Genomic DNA, 19,330 nt, shown 5'->3' on the forward strand with positions numbered 1-19,330 from the left:
TTAATGTAAATAATAATGGCATGAATTATTAAAACTAGTATTTTCCATATATCACTTGAGTACAATTAGGAACATCCCTCTTGGATGTAATATTGCTACAACACCTATTTTGGTTTTTTTTTCATGAGAACAATAATGTCTGCACTGATTTTCTGACTTCCTGTAAATCTTGCTGCTGAGTTTCCATTAAAATTTTCTTTTGCAACATCATCAACTCTGTTTTCATTTCTTGATTTACGGAATCATTTATTTCCGAGAATTTTTCATCAAGATGCTTCATGTTCTGAAATAAGTTTTTAAAATAAGGAAATATTGATTATGTTCAACAAACAGAAAGCATTCCATATATATCTACCTTGGAAAAAGAGTCATGCATACTCCGGAAAGAAGCAAGTTTTTTGATGTTGGATAAATGTATTTGCTGCTGCACCTTCATGTGTTGTAATAGAATGGCATGAACTTTTTCACTCTAAAGCAATAAACAAAATTGAATAGAAACAATTACATGAAATTAAAATAATATGTAAACCACAATCTGTTGAAAACATTATACTTTATCATTTTGATGAAGAAAATCCTTTTCCCACTCGCTAACATTTTCTTTAATCTGACGATGGAACTGTTCAATTTGAGAGTTCCTCTTCCTCAGTTGTTCATTCCATACTTTGGACATTTTATTAAGATTAATATTTATTGCAGCTAGAAAAGAAAACTGCTAAGAGTAATAATTAAAAGTAATTGATAAAAGTTGAAAGTAATACCTAATGATCACAGAAACAAACCATCGGTAAATTTTTCCATTTTTTTTCTTTTTGCAGCAACAGATTTTGTCATGTCATTTCCCAGTAATTGCAACATTTTATTCATTTCAGTATCAGGGTCATCATTTGATAAACCTCCTATGTTATCGAGCTCTTGATTATTTTTGCCTACTGACGCTTCTTGTAAAATTGACTCAAGATTTCCATTAGTATCGTGATGTTCCAATAATAAATCTTCGTCTTCGATACTCTCACACGAACTTGCCACAGTGATTTCACTTCTCTTTCTTCGGGTGGCTTTTGCTCTGGGCATTCTGATTCCAGAAAGGTTAAACCTCTTGTAAAATAAATTACTAACCGCGAAAATCCCCCTGAAATCTGAACAGAACAATACTTTGTGCAATTTTTAATAGCTCGTATGGTCCGCTGGATCATACAGCTATTTTGAACCTGGCAACCGCTAATTCAAAAGAAAATAGGTTTTTATTGGTGAGAGGTATACTGTATTACTCAAATCAAGTTATTAATTGGTGGGCGGTGTAATACGTTGATCAAGTCATATACCGCCAGTATGATTTGAAAATAACAAAGCAAAGCCTGCTGATGAAATATGAAACGTATAAACAAAATAATCCATTACGCATACGGATAGGCGTAGTTTCATTAATATTTACGTTGCTGGCGCAGTCGTACTTCGTCGAGTGACTACAGTTTTGAATGTTTCAAAATAAAATAACGTAATAATCTTCTTTTGTCTCTAGATTAAAATTTAAAACGTCGTGCAATCGTTTAATGACTTGGCCTTGTGTTTTTTCATGGTGAAGGCAGTGTATCCATGACTAGTGAAAATGGCAGTAAAATCCGATTCCAGCGTCAGAGCGTGCATTAATTTTTTTACAACGATCATAGCAGTTCTCTAAGATTATTTGCGTTAATGTGACTATTCACTGCGATTAAAGGATCACCGAACGGCTCTTGGGCGATATCAGTAAGGTTACAAGACGCATTGGAAATAGGTATTTATCGCTATTGTGGGTAGAGCGATGTTTTTGTACCGATGTGTTGTGATCTTATGCTCCTAAAAAGTATGGAGAAAATACTTAACGAATTGGAGTATCAAGAGAATGCCATAATACTATTTATTTACGAGTCCGATGGTCCAGTTGCTAGATAGATGCATGGTTTTGTTGTGTAAATAGTAATGAGCAGGAAAATCCAATCTCACGATTAGTAGCATTTAAAACACTCAATATATTGTGTTACAATAATAGTAATGTCTTCCATAAACGTCTCATTTATGTCTTACAATATTTGGTCTAATAATTTAAATAAAAAATAGTAGATGGTAATAGCAGAAATGAGGAAGACTATATCCTTACTCAAAGGTAGTAGATCTAGTACACATGAATACGAAATAAGTCTTTGGAACATTACAACATTCATGTTTTCCATTATAATATTTATTAACTGCTGGCAGGCATTTCTGTCCTAATTTTGGACATGAACTTAATCATAGTTTTAACGGATTTTAACCTTTTATTTTAATAGCATTGGGGGTGTGTTGAATGGAAAGTCATATGAAATGAATCTGGCAGAAGGTTCTCATTGTAATGTGACTTATATAAAATAGAATAAAAACAAGTTTATTGCTTACTGAACTTTATTATTTATTAACTATTCTCAATGGCCCATGAACATAAATTAACTAGAAAAGCTTTCTTCAAGAAAAGAAAGGTTCTTATGAATTCTCTGCCATGAAATTGAAGAGGAGAGAAGCTAGAGATAGAGGTTGGTAGGTACAGGGAACAATTTCCTTTGTCTTTTTAAGCTAGTTTGTTGTGGCAGCATAAAATCTCAATACTTTGTAGTGTTAAATTCACCACTTAAGTTTGTAAGATTAGAAATACTGTAGAATAAGAGTTAAATATTATTTCTTACAATCTGAGGACTATGGATGAACTTAGTTCAGACATTAAATAAGAGCAGGAGATTTCCCCTCTCTCCCAATCCCTTGGTTTTCATTGTTCTCATGAATTTCAGGTTATTATTTTTCTGATTATCGCTGTCCCTAAAATCTGCCTACATGCTAGAAGATGGTGAAATGCATATCAAAAGGTTTGGGAAGAAAGATTAATGATAAATTAGGAGGCATTTTTTTACTTTCACCTTCTGTCTTAGATTTCAAACCAGTGCCCATGGATACCTCTAATGTTGTTACTGAGAAAGATAAAAATATGTTTAACATAGATTCCAGTCCTGTCTTCTGGACACATAATTTGTAGATCTCCACTATCCATGGCAGTCGCTATGGAGTCTGAATGGTTAAAGCAGAGAAAGAAAGAGGAGTTGAAAAGAACTGTCAAACCCCATTGGTGTGTAAAAATTACTAGTAATAAGAGATGAGATTATCCAGGGAAGAATGCTGTCAAAATTCATTTATTTATGGATACAACTATTCTCATAATGTAACCCAGTATGACAAAATGCTTATTCATTTTATCATACTGCTATAATATGTTGAAAAGAGGCTGTTATATCATTGGGTGACCACGCAGTTTCTAGATTCCCAAACCTAATTTTCCAGTATACATACTATTAAATTGCCTGATCATTCTCCAAGTGTTTGGGGTTTGATTAGATATTTTTTGTGGGCCATCCTTCATCACTTTGTGTTCTACTGATAAAACTGAAGCTGGTTTTACTATAATTTTGTTGTTTGTCAGGGCCTGTATTCACATTGGTCAATGGGAAGTACAAACTGATCTCATTACCAATAGGAGCATCATTCTCATTGGGAGTCATCAACCAAATATCATTTCCACATATTGAATTAGTTACCCAATTTACTTGAATGCATGACTGCCCTGTAGCATATTCTGCTGCCACAATTTGTATGACTACTGTTGGAAGGAAAAACTTAGAAGGAATTTTTATGCAAGTGGTTCAAATGTTTACACTTATAACGAAATAAAAGTGTTAGATTCCACATAGTGCAGCAACTTTAATATTAAATGAGCCAAGAATGTTCTCTTTCATGATAACATTGTGGACAATAATTGTCCTGCAACAAACGAAATGTGCACGTTAATTTTAATTCAAATTACCAGGAATAACAAATCAATTACAACTAGAGTGAGTTCAAACTTCAATTATTTCAATTGTAATAAAAAATCGTTTGAAAAGGATCTTGAAAAATTGATGAAGGGCATGCATCTCAGTTAAATGAAAGCATCAAGAGTTGTGGCAGCATTCTATCTCCACAAAATTAGGAGAATGAATTAGTATCACCTTTGGTTTTCAGGAAAAAAACCATAGCAGTTTTTTTCAATGACCTTTAGGTTCAGCAGTCATCCTCAAGGTTCTATTTGGACTTGGTCTTAGGAGTGACAGGAGAAGGGAAAGAAGTTTAAGTCTATATAGTAGAACTTTTTAGACCTCAGCAAAGACTGAAGACATTCCTGTATCCAACTCAATCTCCTTTGCAAAGTCCTAGTCCAGCATGTTTTCTAGTCTTTCAACACCTGGCTTGAATTGATCTTCTTACACCTTTTCTTGAAATGCTATGGCTATTTTTGTGGGCACAACTCCTATTGAAGCAGTGGTTTGAAAAGGGCATTTTGGTGAATATTGGGATAGAAATGTTAATGCTAAAGAGGTAGTTGTCCTCATGGTTGTCAAAATCCCACAGAGAGCAGTGATCAATCTGCAGGCCATTTGGAAAAACAAATGTAATGGCAAATTCAGTCAGCTAGACTTAATTATTTTTGCCATGTGCAAATAGGTGGATGCTCCCAATAACTTGAAAATAGAAAATCAATAGTAAATGAATGAAGACTAACTTTGCAATTTCCACTGGTCTTTGCCATCACCTGATGATGTTGCATTTCAACAAAACCATGGTCATGAAATATAAAAAGTCCACTGGAAATTGCGAAGTTAGTCTTCATTCATTTACTATGAAAGACTTCCACAAAGTAATGCCTAAGACCGTATCTTATGAAAGTAGAAATATTAAAAAAGTTATATCTATTATGAACATTACATGACTTGCATTATTTAAGGGGAGTATTTGCTCAAGATCAAATTAAAAATTAATCACATTTGATTTGAAATATGCATGATGAAAGACAATCTCACCTGGGGCAATGAAGATCAAAAATTTTGCAACTAAGAAGTTTAGGGACAATTTTCTTTTATCTTAATAAATTGCATGTTTCACTTCCTACTACATGGAATAGTCCATGTGCTCTCATTCATGGAATGATGAACTCCAAAAGTATTGATTGTACTCAATAATGCAATTCGTATTTAAGCATGAAGTGCTTCCAAATATTGAATATTTGACTACTATTTTGGGAGTGCTAAAAAGTGGATTACAAGGAATTAAACTGTTTTGTTTCTATTGGAAGCTGTAAGATGGGACTTCACAAAGAGATGGTGCTGTATTTCAAGTGCCACTCAAGCCAAAATGTTCAAGTTCAACCTGTTAAACTTGGGCTCAAGTTTATAGTGTATAGCATCTTAAGGTTATTTATACCAATTGTGATCACAGTGTAGCCTCTACGTTTGAAAAATAGACTTTTAATTTAGGAGAGAGAGTTTTTGCCCATAACATTTTTTTTTATCAAAACCCAGGACACTATTTTTTTGCAATTTTTTTACCAGTCTATCCATTAATGTCATATTAATAGGACTCTTGATTCTTTGCCACTGGAATCACGATAGAAAACTGGACTGCATATTGCCTTGGAGAGAGGTTTTCTCAATCACTGCCAAGGATATTATTTGGCTTTCATTGCATCAACAATGCTATAACTTGATAAGAACAATATTATGACACACCAACATAACAACTTTTAACAATGCTGCAATGATTTAAGTGATATAATCAAACACTTATGGGTAATTTATTAAATAAATAAGTTACCCATAAGAGTTTGCACTAAAATCTGAAATGACAAGGATAACACTGAAAAATTTCCCAATGAGCACAGATGATGTAAACAATGAAATGAATAAGAATTGATTAATCAAATTAATTATTTATCACAACAATCATAATGAACAACAATAACAGGACAATTTTTGTAGAAAATATGGGAAAATAAATTATTTATCAAGCAAATTTCATTCCACGACTCTCAATCATATGAAAATTCTCCAAATAATAACGGAAAGTCCTCTCTCTTTTTAATCCTCAAACATTCAATCGGGCTCCTCATCTGAGTCGGGAGCTAAAATTTCATCATAACCAGGCAAGTTATTGGGATTGAAAGTATCTTGAAAACAACGTCTGTATACTACACTAACACTTGATGAAGGCATATCTGTATTCTCACTCTCCTTCTGTTTAATGAAGTTTGAAAAGACCTGAGAATTATGGTTAATGATAGATATCTCTGCTTGGCTTTCTGCATGGCTGCTTTCTTCATTACAAGCACTATTCACATCGTCTTTTGCTATTTTTGGATTACTTGTAGTTTCTTTCCTGGTTTCTGCTCCATCATTCACATTGTCCCACTCCATATCGAATTCTTCTTCTAAGTTATCTAATACACTAGATTGGTCACTCACACTGTTCGTACGGTTACTTTCTCCCAATCCACTCTTTTTCTTCACAGAAGTACCTTCATTCCAACAAGAACATATGAGTTAGCGTGATCAACAACATTATATGCATATTCTTCCAAATAAAATGTACATATGGACCAATAACCTTACATATAAATAAGTTACATAATTTGAGTGGTCTGCTTTCCATGAATTTAAGCCAAAGCACAATATTTTCAATGTTATAACTACAGTACATCATGCACTCACCATTGCATTGCTCTCTCATTACAGCAGTTTGGTATGAGGAAGGGTTTCGCGGAACACCAGCACTCTTGGCTCTTTTGGCCTGACTCTTGTAACCAGATAGATAACTAACTGAAGAGGACCTTTTATTGGACGAACTACCCATTGGAGGAGGGGTAAGTACCTGCTGAGAATCTCCTTGTGGCATTAACGTAGCCAAAACAAAATTTACTTCAAATGTTTGGGGATGCGTGATTACGAAGACAACAGGCCTACAAAGACAAAAAATAATAGTTATCATATGCACTGTCTGGTTGCAGTTATTGGCAATTTTCACCACAGGAATTATTGCACAATATATACCCCATAATGATTAAAACATTACATATTAGGTTGTATATAACCTGGATTATTCATGAATGACATAACAAGTAGTGATATACACCCAACATACCACCTGCTTTATGAAGATGATCTATAAGTATTTCATAATATTGAAACTAGACGTCACTGTTTCAGTTTACAAAATGCTTGAATATGTAGTAATAGTCATTCTGCATGGAAACTTCATATTTGCCTTCCAAGAAGATCATGAGAAGAATGAAAATCCGGTGAGATACAACAAATGAAGGATGATTGAACTATGGAAATTGGATTAGTACAACATGGGCTGGATGTTGCAAGGAAATATGAAAAACTTCTGACATCCACATTTCTTCCTACCCAAATAAAACTTAGCAGGAGCTCATCCAACTAAATACCCGTTAACAATATGTTTAACCAGAAGTTACAGTTTAAGTAGAAAAAATTGATATACAATCCACTATTAAGTTAGTCAAGTCTGTTATTTAGAATACTGAAGGAAAACCGACGTTTCATACACACTTTACAAATATTTCTAGTGAAACAGGCACATATGATCACAAAATGAGCATTGACTTTCTGTATAATTTGTACACATCCATTTGTATAAAATGAAGATGCATGGACAAACGATCCCTAACACAATTATAACCAAAATAAGAATCAATACCTTCCATTTGGCTGACTTTGTAACCAAATGAAGTTTATATATGTAATGATCTTTACTTAGTCTACTTTGACTTACCGGCCTGATGTCTCGAAGTTTATAGCAACTGGGAGCATGACAGATTCTGCAAAGCTCAGAAGGGCTCTGAATTCTTTCAGACAAAAGGTGATTGATGTATCCCCTCTTATTTTAAACTGCACAAATTCTCCTGATTCAAGACATAATTCAGTTCTTATAGCCTTTTGAGGTTCTGTAAATGAAGAGATGAATACAATAATTCTAACATAAGTTAATACTATGGTACATTCATGTAATTTATAATCCTCACCAGGCACTATATCCGTGAAATTTCGCAATATTATCTTGGAAAGAGTAACTGAAAAAGTTAATTCCTCTTGATTGTGTTGAAAGTTGTGTAGTGCATCTACCAACAATTTGGGCTCTGCTATTAGTACGTTTGGTGCCAGATCTTTTGTGTACACAGCCTAAGTAAACATAAGTTAGATATGCAGGATAAAAAAAATATTAAAAATTAATTCCATGGGATGTTACCTGTAAGGTTTCACACTCTATTATAGGAAGATAGTGGTTTTTAATGATTCCGTAACGGCATCGAAACTGGAAAATCAATTTGTTGTCGTCTGGGTCAAGTCTCAACATACAGGTTTCTACATGTTTGTCAATACTATTAGGCGATTTAAAAACCGCTAAACAAGACTGAAAACGACGACATTGAGTAAATAAGCGTATGCTATAACGGGTATTAAACACTTAAAATAAATATAACCAGTCGCCAAAAATATCCTACCTTCATCGATACCTTACATTTCACATCGTCATCATCAACATCTTTCACCCTTGTGGCAGTTACCTTATCATCAGAGTAACTGATAAAGAAACTTGGAGCAAAGTTGAAAGAGGCATAAGCCGATCGCGAAGAACTAACAGCCCGGAAGGAGATTCCTTCAGGGAGAGGCTCGATGTACAACTCATCCCCGACTTTGGAAAGAGCATGTATAGCCCTTGCTAATACTGAAGAAGAAATACAGTGCTCATGAAGAAATAGTAATTGAAAACATATTAAGACGATTAGAACCAACCATTTTACCTTTGACATTGATTCCTGGAATCAGACACTTCATACTGAAATGCTCTTTAAATAATCAGGTGAATTGATCATTTAAAACACGAAAGCTCTAACTACAAACGCCAGGACCACATAAATATTTTCATTTGAAATTAAACAGCATGGAATAAAACTTTAAATATCTACCTTCAGCTGTCAATATAATTCCGCGATTCGACATTCCTCTGTTGGCACATCCACTTGCCGCAACAAATTATGTAAAATATACTTTGTGTCGCTTACTACCCTCCTTAATTTGAATATAATTGAATTTTTGTAAATCTTAATAATTATAATTCAAAGTGTGATCCTCTTATTCCTCAACGTGTTTTTTCGAATGAATTCTGGTTGGGTTACGTAAATTATCGTAAATCTTGACTTAACAGCTCATTCCCGGATTTCTCGACAAATTGTGACAATGGTGAGCCACTATTCTAATGAAAATTGCTGAAATTCTTAAGTATTACGAAGCTCTTTACGACCTCAATAACCTCTTCCTAGCTCGTGTTGGTGTTGGGGGATCTTCATATTCCCCATCGTTGTAGCAGCTTACCTGTCAAGTTCAAGAAGCTCTTGGTTCCTGGCAGAATACAACACATTCTCTGCACTGGAAACCTATGCACGAAAGAAACATTTGATTATCTTAAAACTCTCGCTAGCGACGTGCATGTTGTCAGAGGAGATTTTGATGAGGTAATGTATCCCTTACAGTAGTGTTGCACCCGTTATTAAAGTCATTGGTACATGTGTGTAGTTTTCATGGTAACATTTTATTTTGGATTTCAGAATCTCAATTACCCAGAACAGAAGGTAGTAACCGTTGGACAGTTTCGTATTGGGCTCTCTCATGGACACCAAGTGGTACCATGGGGTGATCCCGAAGCTCTGGCATTAATTCAGCGCCAACTCGACGTGGATATTCTTATTTCAGGCCATACCCATAAATTCGAGGCTTACGAACATGAAAACAAGTTTTACATCAATCCAGGATCAGCAACTGGTGCCTATAATCCTCTTGACACGTAAGTTGTATGATTATGAGGAAAAACGTGATGACTTAGTTGTAGTTGGATGAATAACATCTTTTGACGAAAACTGTCATAGCTTGGAAAAGGAAAATTAAAGTTTCATCTTATACAATGATAGTGGGCAACTCCTCCCTTCGAGTTGCGGTTTTTCCACAAGCTAGCTTAGTGTAGAGGTTGTTGGGAAACTTTTCATGTTGAAATTTCAGTTTGCTGAATTAAATAGACCGTAAACTTGTTTTGGAAGCATTCAATAATCCGTAAATTGAAAATGTAAATTATGAACCATGAGTCATGGATTTTTATTTCATTCAACCTTCCAACTGCATGTTGTTTCATGGTATTGATTTTAAGAGTTCAATGAAGATGAAAAAGCAAAAAAATTAATAAGGTAAAAAGGTTATTTTTCTGCAACAAAACTAACCTTTATGTTATATCTGAGATATTACGTAGCAAATGCTATTCCATTATAATTAATTTGAAGCCCTTTGGAAGACTTTCATTGAACTTCTACAAAGTTTGCTAATCTTGGAAGGGTATATTTTATAATTAATATTTAAATAGGCATAATGATAAATATATTTGATTGATTTGAAATGAAAACTATAATAAATAAGACTAGAATATAGAGCCTCCTACAATCAATATATCACCGTTCTTGTGTAGCTAAAATTGATTTTGTCTTTTCAGAACACTGAAGCATAGTATCTCTCTGCTTAAGCTCTCTTGCTAATGATTGTTGTTACGAATCAATGTGGTTCCATATCGCAGTCACCCTTCCATTATTTTATTTACCACTTGGTACAACTGTAAAAATGTGACCTTACCAACACAATGGAATCTTTTTTTATATAATTTTTATTTATATATACCCTGCAAGTCACTGCCAGGGTGAATAGCAGGGGGTGAATTATTATTATTTATTATAAGGTAATCTACCAGTTAAGGTAGGTTTTTGGATGGACACAACTACCAAAAAAATATATTGTGTCTCCTAGCAAAACAGTAAATCCAGCAACCTACTCTACATCACGTCCATCATCATCTCTGAGTTCTTCCTTCCTCCCTTCATCCTGTCCAACATCCCCCTCCTGTTCCTGCCCTTTCCTCGTTTGCCTAACATTCTCCCCTCTATTACCGTCTTCAACATCCCACTACCGATAATACGCCCTTCATCCATTTTCCCTGCCTCCATAGGATTTCTCCCAACAAACCCCGGGGATCGAGATGGTGCGGGGGCTAACGTACTGGCTTCCCACCCTGAGGGCGCGGGTTCAAATCCCGGCGGTGTTGAATATTTTTCAGAGGTATCTCGATCCCTACTTGAGGTGCTTTGTGGAGGGCACTTTGAGTGAGTACGCCGTCCGTCGGATGGGACGTTAAACTGCGGACCTCTTGGCGCCTTTCGTAAAGAGCAGGCTAGTGCCGACGCCGGGTTTCTCTCCACCCTTCATCCTTTCCTGTCCATCCCCTATGGCGCAAATGACCTTAGCCGTCGGTCGCCTCCCCTTAAAACTACTACTACCCAACAAACCCCACTCATCACCCTCCACAGAAAGTACTTCCTCATTTGTTTTCTTCTCGGTCCATTTCACCTTCTCCATTCTTCTCCACACCCACATTTCAAAAGCCTCCAATCTACATCTAGCCTCCTGCTTTAATGACCACGTTTCTGTGCCGTACATAGCTACACTATACATCAAAGTTTTTACTTGTCTTTTCTTAATATCCTTACTCAACGTCCCTGTCATCTACTCCCTCCTCCTCGTGAAAGCCTCTTTGCCTAGCGCAATCCTTCTCCTTACGTCCCTACTACTTTGACTGTGTTGGTGCAAAACACTTCCAAGACAGGTAAACTGTTCTATCTACTCTAGTTTTTGCCCTCCTATTTTAATGTTAAGCTTAGCCTTTATCTTTCTGGAAAATCGCATAACCTTTGTTTTATTAATATTGATTCTCATACCATATCTGTTGCACTTAATTTCCAATTCACATTAAGCAATGCTTGCAACCCCTTGGCTCACTGACAAACTAAAGCTTGGTCATCAGCAAACCTAACTGATTTTACAAATTCCCCGACCACTTTCATTTCTACCTCCAGTTCTTCCCATGCCTCTTTAATCATTTCCTCTGCATACAGGTTGAATAGCAACGGTGATCATGGGCAACCCTGCCTTACACCTCTTCCTAACACTGCCCAACCGGACTCCCCGTTCCCTACTCGCACCTGAGCAGTCTGAGACATGTACAGGTTGCGGATTAGCCTCCTTTCCCTCCAATCTATTTCTATTTTCTGCAATATACTCATTAGTTTTTCCCAATTCACTCTATCAAACGCTTTTTCGAAATCTACGAAACATGCAAATACCTCCTGGTTGTGTTCTATATTCCTCTCGATTAATAATCTCATTACTGCAATGGCATCACGCGTACCTCTCCCCTTCCTAAACCCAAACTGATCATCCCCTAAGTAATCATTTGCCCTACTCTCTATCCTTTTGTTTATGATCGGGGATCGAGATGGTGCGGGGGCTAACGTACTGGCTTCCCACCCTGAGGGCGCGGGTTCAAATCCCGGCGGTGTTGAATATTTTTCAGAGGTATCTCGATCCCTACTTGAGGTGCTTTGTGGAGGGCACTTTGAGGGAGTACGCCGTCCGTCGGATGGGACGTTAAACTGCGGACCCCTTGGCGCCTTTCGTAAAGAGTAGGCTAATGCCGACGCCGGGTTTCTCTCCACTCTTCATCCTTTCCTGTCCATCCCCTATGGCGCAAATGACCTTAGCTGTCGGTCGCCTCCCCTCAAAACTACTACTACTACTGTTTGTGATCCTGAGAACCATTTTAGCTGCGTGGGATATCAAACTTATTGTCCTGTAGTCCTCGCATGATGCAGCCTTTACCTTCTTCGGAATAGGAACGAACACTGATCTCACAAAATCTTCGGGCCAGATTCCTTCCTCATAGATACTACGAATCAGTCCAGATAGCCTCTTCCTTCCACATTTTCCTACACCTTATAGTAGTACCACAGGAATGTTATCCACCTCAACAGCTCATGGACACCAAGTGGTACCATGGGGTGATCCCGAAGCTCAATTTATGCTTACTTATGCCTTATGAGTATGCCTGAACCTAAGCTATCTTCCTCTACGTCATGTTCCTTTTCTATGTCTAACTATGTTGGTCTAAGTTCTTTACTATACAGTTCTTCTATCTCTCTTGGATCTTTCCTGTGTCAACTATTATCTCTAACTGTTAGCATAGATCTTCCTTTCTTACTTCCCGATAAAGATTTAACTTTGCTGTACAGGGCACCAATTTCACCCTTCTGCAAAATTTCCACATCCTCGCACTGCGTCTTCCACCAGGCTTCTTTTGCTTTATTTGTTGCGCGCCTCAATTTATTGTTTAACTCTTTATACTTCATTTTGCCTAACTCTGTGTTTACATTCTTCCATTTTCTCCTTTCATCCATTTATATAATCATCTTATCCGTGATCCATGGTTTCCTAGTCCTTTTGCGTTAACGGTTCCAATAGTGTCTTTTGCAGCTTTTGATAACCCTTTCTTGATACTTTCCCATTTTTCTTCGATAGTATTTAGCTCTTTACCATCCTCCATGATTTCCTCTACCGCCTGTTTGTACTCCTTCCTTTTCAAACCATTTAATGCTTTAACATTCCATTTTCTAACCCACCGCCCCTGCCTTATTTTTTTGAAACAGATGCTACATTTCATAACAACTAAATTGTGGTCAGAGTCCGCATCCGCTCCCGGGAAGCTGTGCGAATTTATCACGCTGTTGCTAAACCTGTGCCTATCCAGAATATAATTTAACTGATAACATGAGCTCCCGGGAAGCTGTGCGAGTTGATCACAATGTTCCTAAATTGGTGCCTAACCATAATATGATCTAATTGATACCTTTCTGAGTCACCTGGCATTTTCCATGTATACCTGTGCCTTTGGTGGTGTCTAAACCAAGTGTTGGTGATGGCTAACCCTGTCTCCTGCAGAACTCAATTGCTTTTTGAGTTAGAGTTCTCCGCAGTCATTCCTTGTGCCTAAACCGTAGTCCCACACCTCATCACCATGTCTCCCTTCACCTACCGTCGCAGTCTAATCCCCCATCACTATCAAATGTTTTCCTGCAGCAGCTCACTCGATTATGTCCTCTTAACTGTTCATATATCCAATCGACCTCTTCCTCCTTATGGTTGCTCAGTGGCATGTATACCTGAACAATGACCAAGTTCAACGGTTCTGCTTTTATTTCTACTACTATTATTCTATCCGATGCCTGTTCTATGTTGACTACGCTTCTTCCTAACAGTGAATAACAGTATATTTTCCGAACCTGTTATTCTGTTAAATACAAAGTGACCAACTTTGAATAGCCTCATGTAGGCAAGGTCATAATACCTTCTTTTTACTAGGACATTTAAAGTGGTCATTTAATGATTGACACATTTTTTGATTAATCTTAAGGTTAATGGGGTGTGAATTATTACTGGAGTTCATAACAAAATAACCAAGCTTCATATTTTTCAAGCTTCAATAAATTTTTAAAGGCTAAATAAATATCTAAAAGGAATTTCTATTTGGCAATAGCGAGGGAAAATAAAGCATACTACTGCTATCCAAAAGGAACTTCCAAACTCCTTGAATGAACAGAAATAAAATCCATACCAGTTTCTAATAAGTGTCATTTACCACAGTTCTGGCATTTGAATGTCATTCTCAAGTTATTCTTTTTATCAGAATACCTTAAGAATAATGTTCAAATGCCAAAACAGTGGTTGATTGTTAAGAAAATCTGTGGGTGAAAACTATAGCTGTTAATTCTGATCAACATTAACCCAGATTTAAACACTTTATATTATCTGTAAATGAAGTTAACTGATGCATGATCAAAAAGTGCTTCTTTTAATGGAGTAAAGTGTTTGGATTTTTAATGTGCCAAATTTATTTCTTTCATTCATATATTCAGATAAATATTTAGAGTGTGAATTTTATGTTTATTTATAAATTATTATGCATGGTATATGGAGTTAAGCCTAAAATAAACGTAATTTAATTATTTTTTTAAATAATGGTTACTGCTGTGTGCATACTGAGGACCGAGTCAAAGAGGCCTCTGATCAGGATCCAGAATAGATGTGCTACTGGCACTGGATTTAATAATGTGCCAGTTATTGTCAAAGCAAAGTGAAATCTTCAGTTTAAATATATGTATTAAATTATAGTCTTACATTTCAATATTGCATCTTTTACCATATGGCGTATCATTTCAGGTCAGTGAACCCATCGTTTGTTCTGATGGATATCCAAAGCTCTACTGTTGTTACATATGTCTACCAATTGGTTGGGGATGAAGTGAAGGTGGAAAGAATAGAGTACAAAAAGAGTTAAATATATTATATATTGCTTGATTGTATATACATAATATCTTTTTGACCGTTTAAGATGTTATTTTATATATTCTTCAATCCTGATTGTCAAAGTTAATTAAGTGCTTGTATGAATTGCCTAGTTTGTATAAAAATATTTCCCTGCATATATTGCAAAGTGCAATGTAATTATTCTGTGTTTTTTGCCAAATGAGGAATTGTTCCTTATATTCAGTGCATTTATCAAATAAATTCACATTTGGTATATTTGGCTTTTTTGTTTAAGTAAATGGTTGAATATTTTCAAAGAGAGAATATGTTTGAATAGCTGCTCTTACTCAGCATTTGTCAGCTAAGTTTATTATTTATGCATGGATACTTGAAAATACAAGGTAAATGAGTACTTGCATAAATAATGTTAGTCTCTAAGGCTTGCTTTCATCCTCCCAATAAATAATGATTTCATTTTTGTGTTTTAATAGGGCTCATCACTTCATATATTTTGTTTCTCCTGACAAGCCACGGTAATAAACCCAAAGGTTATTTTGATAAGTGAAGGTAGGGCTCATCTGAGTCTCCTATGGCATATGGATATTCCTTTTTGTGTATAGCTGGCAGTTTCCCAGGAAGAAGGGTTACTGAAACATAAACACATCTTTAAGTCAAGTCCCTTACTAAACATGACCCAGACTTGATCCAAGCCCCCTGCTTAGTAGACAAATGCTCTTCTACTGGGCTACCACATCCCTCTTTGAGAGTTTCTATTACATCAACTACTACTATGCATTTTGTGAAAATGAATTAGTATTGAATTCCAGCAGTTTTATGAGAACTTAGAGAGTAAGGTGCTATCAGTCACTATTTTCATTATCCTGGAGACTTATCATTACAGTGTTTCTCATGCATATTGAATAATTTTTAAGCCAAACTTGTTTTGTGTGATTTAAATTTCCATTTTTTCACAATTCTGGATACAGTGTCCTGATGTTTTACACTAGTGGTTATCAATATCAGAAATAAGACGAAGTAGGCACGGTTTATTGTCTTTTGTGTTTATTTTTGTTATTATTTTTTATAATAAATAAGTGGATGGATGATAAAGGATTAAATAACGCTAAGGATAATTTTTCTTATATTTTCCATCCTATACTTGGGTGATCATGTGTGAGCCCAACAGACATGTGGGTTTGTGGTATCAGCCTCTGTCTTGTTAGATAAGCTATGAAACGTAGTGACGTAAGGTCAGTGTCCATTTAAAACCTAAAATGGTAGACTACTACTAATAATAATTAGTCTGTTCTGTGAACTAGATTATAAAGTTTTATGGAATGGTTCTTAGTCGTAAAAATTCTATCACAAAATCCATCTCCTTTTTATCATTGCATGCCAATTATGTTTAGGATTCTATGGGTGGTAAATTATGTCTATTATTGGTATTTTTGTAACATCCTCCTGTGTATGAATAGTCAAATATGATGAAAACGAGCAGTCAGTATCGAGTGGAAATCATATCTTTTAAATTTTGGTTTTCTCCATTTTCTGCTCCTTAACAGATCAGTGAGCATTGCAACATGATGTGTTCACAGAATTATAAAGCAGCAGTACTTGTAATTAAAACTGATTGCATTGTAAGGTGTATTATTAAGAGTATTATCAGTAATCTACTGGTTAAGGAAGGTTTTGGATGGACACAAGCTTCCTTAGGTTACAGTGATGATTCTCTTGTCTTTCTAAATAAAACGCAGCCCAAGATCCAACCGTGCATTAGGCCCCTCTTCAATTTTACTTTCTTCCTTTCCCCTGTCATTACATTCAACAACCCTATTCTACTCCTGCCAATTCCTTGCTTGCCTAACATTCTCCCCTCTAACTCAGTCTTCAACGTTCCATTGCCCATCAAAACACTGCATTTATCTTTCCTGCCTCTTTCTGAATTCTCCCAACAATCCTCTCTCCTTCCCCACCATATGAAGTACTTCCTCATTTCTTTTCCTTTCAGTCCACTTCACCTTTTCCATCCTTTCCACACCCACATTTCAAAAGCTCCATTTTATGCCTAACATCCTGCTTCAGTGATCACATTTCTGCGCCATACATACATCCTTTACTATGCTCCATATCCAAGTTTTGATGAGTCTTTTCTTAACATCCTTACTCAATGTCCCTGTCATCAACTCCCTCCTTGTGAAAGCCTCTTTGCCTAGCGCAATTCTTCTCCTTACATCTCTACTACTTAAACCATGTTGGTCCAAAACACTTCCAAGATACGTAACCTGTTCTACCTGCTCTACTTTTTTCCCTCCTATTTTAATGTTTAGCTTAGCCTTTTTCTTATTGAAAAATCGCTTAGCCTTTGTTTTATTAATATTGATTATCATTCCATATCTATGGCACTGAATTTCTGATCCACTCAGTAATGCTTGCTACTCTTTGTCTGACTGACAAACTAGAGCTTGGTCATCAACAAACCTGACTGATATTACAAATTGTCCAGTTCTTCCTATTCCTCTTTTATCGTTTCCTTGTACTGCTTCCTGCAGGTGGAACAAACTTAGTCCGGCTTTGAGGGAAGCTCCTTCAATTGCATCTTTTAAAAAATTTTTATGAGACACTGCTAAAACCACAGCAGAATTGCAAGTAAAACACTTCAGGAGCTCACAGTCATACTATATTCACACAGCTATCAGTCTGAAATATCCACTTCACATATAATTCTTACTTTTGAAACTCACTTCTGGTGATGGGTTATATTTGAAAAAAGTTTTTGTGTATTTATTGATGTGTTTGTCTTCACTTCGTCGTATGTTATGCTATAGTTTTTAAAAATTATCATTTAATCGCATTGCAGTAGTCTTTTTTTCTTTAATATTTCTACTTCTGTATTATTAGTCTGTAAATTTATTTTTATTAATTCTCTCCACATTAATGTGTATATCAGTTCTCCTTTTGTTTCTTCTCTTATTTTTCATGCATTGCTTTATTTTTATTTTATTTAGTAAATTATAATATTAGCATTATCTATCTTTAGGTTTTTCACGTTAACCTTCATGTGTGGGTGTTTTCCTGCTGTGGGTTTTTTCGTCGAGGATGTAAGCCTTATTCCTTACGTTTTTCCCCTCAATTGTGCATTTCTTTCTACACCCTTTGTACTCGTGCATATTCATTGTAAATAGATTGTCCTTATCTAGTTATTATTTATATTATTTAGCGCTGAAATATAATTATATTTTCATTGAATGTATTTGACGATGGGTTAGATGGAAGAAGGGACTGCCGCTGTCTCAATGTCACCCGAATAAAGCTGAATTATTATTATTATCCAGACTCTCGATCTACCACTGATACCTGAGGTATCTGAGGCATGTACAGGCTGTGGATAAGTCTACTATCCCTCCAATCTGCTCCTATTTTCTGCAATACATTCATTGATTCTACTCAATTGTTCTATCAAACTCATTTTCAAAATCTACCAAAGAGGCATATAAAACCTGATTGTATTCTATGTTCCTCTCTATCTACATTATTGAAATGGCATCACATGTACCTCTCCCCTTCCTAAACCCATACTGGTTATCCCCTAAGTAATCATTTACCTTGTTCTCCATCGATGTGTTGATGATGCTGAGAACTAATTTAGCTACAGGATGTGCAAAATCAGAATTATCATTCTGTAGTCTTTACATGGGTCGCGGTAGTCCACCCCCACATCCTTATTAGATTTAAATTCCCTCGATGCTCTTTATATCTCGCCATTAAGGAAGCCTGGACCTAAGCTATCATCATCTATGCCATAGTCTCTCTTTATGTCTAATCTCTGTGGTCTAATTTCTTTACCATACAGTTTCTCTATGTATGTATTCCTTCCACCTTTCTTGTATCTTTCCTGAGTCGACTATGATTTTCCTTGTCATGTCTTTGATTGTTTGCAAAGACTTTCCCTTCTGCTTTGTGAGAGATTTTTAACCTTCTTGTATAGTACACCAATTTCACCCTACCTCTATAGAATTTCCATATCCTCGCACTGCGTTTTCCACCATGCTTCTTTTGCTGTATTTCTTATGTGCCTTAGCCTGTAATTCATTTCTTTATACTTCCTTTTACATAGTTCTGCTTATATATTCTTCCATTTCTTACTCTTATCTCTCTTTCCAATCATCTTGTCTGTCATCCATGGTTTCATTGTTCTTTTCGCCTGCAGC

At 35.9% G+C, this 19,330-nt stretch overlaps 2 protein-coding genes across 2 annotated transcripts; one reads left to right on the forward strand and one right to left on the reverse strand.

The window, feature by feature from the left end:
- Nucleotides 1-5,780: 5,780 nt before the first annotated feature.
- Rad9 (cell cycle checkpoint control protein Rad9) lies at nucleotides 5,781-8,861 on the reverse strand. Its single transcript, XM_071592610.1, has 7 exons — nucleotides 8,696-8,861; nucleotides 8,396-8,619; nucleotides 8,140-8,304; nucleotides 7,916-8,072; nucleotides 7,666-7,837; nucleotides 6,582-6,829; nucleotides 5,781-6,388 (listed from the first exon to the last, which is right to left on the reverse strand). The coding sequence occupies exons 1-7, from the start codon at nucleotides 8,727-8,729 to the stop codon at nucleotides 5,967-5,969; spliced, it is 1,422 nt and encodes a 473-aa protein (XP_071448711.1). The 5' UTR covers nucleotides 8,730-8,861; the 3' UTR covers nucleotides 5,781-5,966.
- Nucleotides 8,862-8,891: 30 nt separating this feature from the next.
- On the forward strand, nucleotides 8,892-15,741 carry Vps29 (vacuolar protein sorting 29). The gene is made up of 4 exons (XM_071592611.1): nucleotides 8,892-9,134; nucleotides 9,215-9,406; nucleotides 9,500-9,735; nucleotides 15,036-15,741. The coding sequence occupies exons 1-4, from the start codon at nucleotides 9,132-9,134 to the stop codon at nucleotides 15,151-15,153; spliced, it is 549 nt and encodes a 182-aa protein (XP_071448712.1). The 5' UTR covers nucleotides 8,892-9,131; the 3' UTR covers nucleotides 15,154-15,741.
- Nucleotides 15,742-19,330: the final 3,589 nt, after the last annotated feature.

The sequence above is a fragment of the Hetaerina americana genome, unplaced genomic scaffold, assembly GCF_022747635.1.
Source record: "Hetaerina americana unplaced genomic scaffold, ioHetAmer1.1.p SCAF_5, whole genome shotgun sequence".
NCBI classification, from domain to species: domain Eukaryota; kingdom Metazoa; phylum Arthropoda; class Insecta; order Odonata; family Calopterygidae; genus Hetaerina; species Hetaerina americana.